The sequence below is a fragment of the Ailuropoda melanoleuca genome, chromosome 3, assembly GCF_002007445.2.
Source record: "Ailuropoda melanoleuca isolate Jingjing chromosome 3, ASM200744v2, whole genome shotgun sequence".
Classification (NCBI taxonomy): domain Eukaryota; kingdom Metazoa; phylum Chordata; class Mammalia; order Carnivora; family Ursidae; genus Ailuropoda; species Ailuropoda melanoleuca.
The window spans coordinates 1,452,111-1,457,511 of NC_048220.1; the positions used below are offsets into that span (position 1 = coordinate 1,452,111).

The 5,401-nt window shown below is 36.4% G+C and overlaps 1 protein-coding gene across 1 annotated transcript; it reads left to right on the forward strand.

The window, feature by feature from the left end:
- Window positions 1–4,326: 4,326 nt before the first annotated feature.
- On the forward strand, window positions 4,327–5,256 carry LOC100470149 (olfactory receptor 2H1). The gene has a single exon (XM_034655709.1). The coding sequence runs from the start codon at window positions 4,327–4,329 to the stop codon at window positions 5,254–5,256; it is 930 nt and encodes a 309-aa protein (XP_034511600.1).
- The last annotated feature ends 145 nt before the right edge of the window (window positions 5,257–5,401 follow it).

Consider the following 5,401-nt stretch of genomic DNA (forward strand, 5'->3'; position numbering starts at 1 on the left):
AATAAAATAAAATAAAATAAAATAAAATAAAATAAAATAAAATAAAATAAAATAAAATAAAATAAATAAAATAAAAAGAAGTTGCCCGGCTAGGCGAATTTAAAAAAATAAAGAAATAAGAGGTCAAAGTCTCATAAATTCAGAATGCATAACATTTCTCTGGATGTGAAGGGAGCCTATGCTAATTTTTATGGAACTTGATGGAAAAACATATATTTAAACTATACATATCATATCTATGTGCTTTTTACCAGTAAAAACTCTGTGCTGTGTTTATTGTATAATTTGTGTGTCACAACACACACACACAAGAGTTATTATGTCTCTGATTTGCATTGTCATAGAAATTTTACTGCCCAGTATTTCATTTATCACACTGGAACACTAAATTTCTTAAAATTCCTCATATTGAAAAGCAAAAAGAATTAAGAAGTGGAGTGTTTAGAAAAATTGTGTATAATTTCTATTACTAAGCAAAATATTACAGTGTTGTATTAAAAAGAGTCATTTTCTTTTTAGGTACATGTTTATATGTTCATAATTACACTATTTAGAGATATATATTCAGTGTGACTGTTTACCATAACAGCTTTTATACACTATATCAATGTGACTAAACAATATGTATTGCAAATAAGAAACAAAATTTGTGTAGTAAATATTATATTGATGGGAGGATGAGAGTTGCCTTAGTTTCTCTTCTGTTTCATAAATCTCTTAATGGTATTATACTGTTTATAACATTCATTCAAAGAGTGAACAAGGCATTTTTTACAAACATAAGTCAATGTAAGTTTATCAGAAAACAACACATAATAACATAAATCTGAATTTATTTATTTTCTTTGCATAAGGAAAACCCAAACCCATGATCATTTCAAAAGCAATTGAACTACATGAACATTTGTGTCCCAATGTCACTGTTTAATGCAGTATTGCATCTTAGGTGAAGATAAATTGATCAAATTGTGGAAAACTAAAGAGGTGATGCAGTCTGATGGAACAAAAGAGATATTTTGTGTTTAATTCAGTGTGCTTTGCAGTGAAAAACAAATGACATCAGTTCAGGGTATGATCATGGGAACTTAGAACACAGAAGTTGAGTTTAACTGCCATACCTAACCACTTGCAGTTCAGGGGTCTAGCCTTTCCCCATGCATGCTGGAGTTCTTGGAGCCAACACAATTCTTCAGTACCAGGCTATTTGTTCTCCATATTCCTATAGACAGAAATGATCTTCCTTTGGCTCTTGAATCTTCCATTGGTATCCTCAGTTACAATACCCTGATTTCCCCCCTTGCTTATCGCGGTTATTATCAGATAGTGGAAACCTGATAATTTGCTCATTTCTTTATTTCCTGTCTCACATTCATTGAACTGTAAGTTTGATAAAAGCAAGGATTTCATCACTTTGTTCACAGTATGTTCTCTCATTATTATTCGGTGTGTGGCACATGACAGGAAATCAGTAATACCCCCAAAGATGCTCTTTAATAGAATCTATCTCAAAAAATAAAAAAAGGAAAAAGAGATATCAACTCCCAGTGTTTCAATGTTTGCATTGTCTGCTTACCTTCAAATTTAAATTTTTAAAGCATACAAACAGTTTCTTTAATCAAACACCATCTTTTTCATCTTATCTTACATTCTGATTTCATCTGAATTATTCTTCAGTTTCTCAAACACATAAAATCAATATTCCAGAAAAATTTCCCTAAGTCTTATTTTCCAAGTTTGTATTTTTTAGCTGCTGACAATGCATTGTCTTTCTCTCCTGCCCATGAAGCAGATTGTAAAATAATTGTATTTAGCAAATTTGTCACATTGACTTATTTATATCCTATACTTACAATTTTTAAACTTGTTTACTTAAAGTAATTTAAGTGAATTTACTTAAGCTTAAACAAACTTTTTTTTCATTTAAAAACTGGCATGTTTTCTTTTTTTTATTTAATAATATTTTTTGTTCGAAATCACAATGCCGGATTTCGAGCTGTGCTACAAACCTGTGATCACAAAGACAGCATGGTACTGGCACAAAAACAGACACATCGACCAATGGAACAGAATAGAGAACCCAGAAATGGACCCTCGGCTCTTTGGGCAACTAATCTTTGATAAAGCAGGAAAAAACATCCGGTGGAAAAAAGACAGTCTCTTCAATAAATGGTGCTGGGAAAATTGGACAGCTACATGCAAAAGAATGAAACTTGACCACTCTCTCACACCATACACAAAAATAAACTCCAAATGGATGAAAGACCTCAATGTGAGACAGGAATCCATCAAAATTCTAGAGGAGAACATAGGCAACAACTTCTATGACATCGGCCAGAGCAACCTTTTTCACGACACATCTCCAAAGGCAAGAGAAATAAAAGATAAAATGAACTTATGGGACTTTATCAGGATAAAGAGCTTCTGCACAGCCAAGGAAACAGTCAAAAAAACTAAGAGACAGCCCACGGAATGGGAGAATATATTTGCAAAGGACACCACAGATAAAGGACTGGTATCCAAGATCTACAAAGAACTTCTCAAACTCAATACACGAGAAACAAATAAACAAATCATAAAATGGGCAGAAGATATGAACAGACACTTTTCCAATGAAGACATACAAATGGCTAACAGACACATGAAAAAATGTTCAAAATCATTAGCCATCAGGGAAATTCAAATCAAAACCACACTGAGATACCACCTTACGCCAGTTAGAATGGCAAAGATAGACAAGGCAAGAAACAACAATTGTTGGAGAGGATGTGGAGAAAGGGGATCCCTCCTACATTGTTGGTGGGAATGCAAGTTGGTACAGCCACTCTGGAAAACAGTGTGGAGGTCCCTTAAAAAGTTAAAAATTGAACTACCCTATGACCCAGCCATTGCACTACTGGGTGTTTACCCCAAAGATACAGACGTAGTAAAGAGAAGGGCCATATGCACCCCAATGTTCATAGCTGCATTGTCCACAATAGCCAAATCATGGAAGGAGCCGAGATGCCCTTCAACAGATGACTGGATTAAGAAGCTGTGGTCCATATATACAATGGAATATTACTCAGCTATCAGAAAGAACGAATTCTCAACATTTGCTGCAACATGGACGGCACTGGAGGAGATAATGCTAAGTGAAATAAGTCAAGCAGAGAAAGACAATTATCATATGATTTCTCTCATCTATGGAACATAAGAACTAGGAGGATCGGTAGGGGAAGAAAGGGATAAAGAAAAGGGGGGTAATCAGAAGGGGGAATGAAACATGAGAGACTATGGACTGTGAGAGGCAAACTGAGGACTTCAGAGGGGAGGGGGTGGGGGAATGGGATAGACTGGTGATGGGTAGTAAGGAGGGCACATATTGCATGGTGCACTGGGTGTTATACGCAACTAATGAAGCATCAAACTTTACATCAGAATCAGGGGATGTACTGTATGGTGATTAACATAATATAATAAAATAAAATTAATAAAAAATAATAATAATATTTTTTGGTATATTATGTTAGTCACCATACAGTACATCCCTAGTTTTTGATGTAAAGTTCCATGATTCATTACTTGCGTATAACACCCAGTGCACCATGCAATACNCCCAGTGTACCATGCAATACATGCCTTCCTTAATACCCATCACCAGCCTATGATCTATGTTAATTGCTTAAGTGTATTCATTGGGAATACTGTGATTACATTCCAAAGAGAAATCCCCCGGGTAATATTGATGTCGGCCCATCGAGTGCAATGGTCAAAAAAGAATTCTTGAGATATTGTATGCTGCAAAACATGACAGGAACCTTGGGCAGAAAGAGTTCCACTTGCCATTGTAAGGAGTGAATAATTACATATGTTTAAGTTTGTGGAAGGACTGGGGGTAGAAATAATGTAAATTTCTAAGGATTTCTGTATGCTGAAGTTTAAAGGATATTGGAGGTCTGGCTATTGTTGAGATGAGTTTGCTTTTAGTCTCTAATGAAACATCAACATAAAGGCAGCATGAGTTCTTTCAAGAGTGTTGCAATCTGCATTCCTCAGGTATTTATCTGTGGGCTCTAAATTGTAAGGAGATTTAATTTTAGCTACATTTACCTTGTTTTTATTTTCCTCATCAGAGTCTTATTAACACCACTTTGGTATAAAAGCCACAAATGTGTTGAGGAGACATTGTATACCACCGCTTTGATACAAGGAAAAACATCCAAACGTTCCACGTCCCAAGACAACCTGGGAAACTAATAATGGTTGCATTATATAGACTTTCTGTGAAATTCATTCAAAAATCCTACTGACAATTATGTCCAAACCCCAATATCAAAAGTAATAGCAATGACAAACAACAGTTTCCAAGTTGGCTTCATCCTTCTTGGCTTCACTGAATGGCCCCATCTAGAAATGGTTCTTTTCTGGATAGTGATCATCTTGTACACCATGATCATCCTCTCCAACTCAACCATTATCTTGCTCTCTTGTGTGGACCCTCGTCTCTACACTCCCATGTACTTCTTTCTTAGCACTCTTTCTTTCTTGGATCTCTTCATCACTACAGCTGCAGTTCCTCAGATATTGTCCAACTTATGGGGGCCAGACAAGAGCATCACTTACACAGGCTGTGTAATTCAACTCTCTGTGTTCCTCTGTCTTGGTGCTACAGAAGGTGTCATGTTGGTGGTGATGGCCTTTGACAGTTATGTTGCTATTTGCCAGCCCCTGTGCTATACCATCATCATGCATCATCGGTTCTGTTGGACACTGGTGATAATAGCCTGGCTGTGTGGACTGATGGAATCTGTAACCCAATCTCCCATCACATTCCAGCTTCCATTCTGCACTCACCACCACCTGGATGATTTTCTTTGTGAAGTTCCTGCCTTCATACACCTGGCATGTGGAGAAACCTCTGCCATTGAGTGGCAAATTACCATCTCTGCTTACCTTTTCACCATTGTGCCAGTTGGATTAATCTTGACTTCTTATGGCTACATAGCTCGAGCCTTGGGGAAACTCCATTCAGAGGAGGGAAGGAAAAAAGCCATTGCCACCTGTTCTTCCCACCTTACTGTGGTCTTCATGTTTTATGGGACAGTGGCCATAGTTTACACAGACCCTAAGAACCACTTTGCTTCGAATTATGGCAAGGTCTTCACTTTCTTCTACACTTTGGTCACACCATTATTGAACCCTCTCATCTACACCCTAAGGAACAAAGAAGTGAAAGATGCTCTGCAAAGACTGCTGAAGAAAGGGATGCACAAATGAAAAATGACCTATTGAACAACAACAAAACAAAAAGGATATGAAAATCATGATGCTCTCATACTCTAAATTAGAGAGTCATTGAATCATTATTTAACAAGAGTAGTTTTTGTTTGAAGAAAGTAATTTGTGACTTATTCTTTTTTTT

Coding starts and splice junctions, on each gene's coding strand:
- LOC100470149 (XM_034655709.1), top strand. CDS start 4,327: ATGACAAACAACAGTTTCCAAGTTGGCTTCATCCTTCTTGGCTTCACT.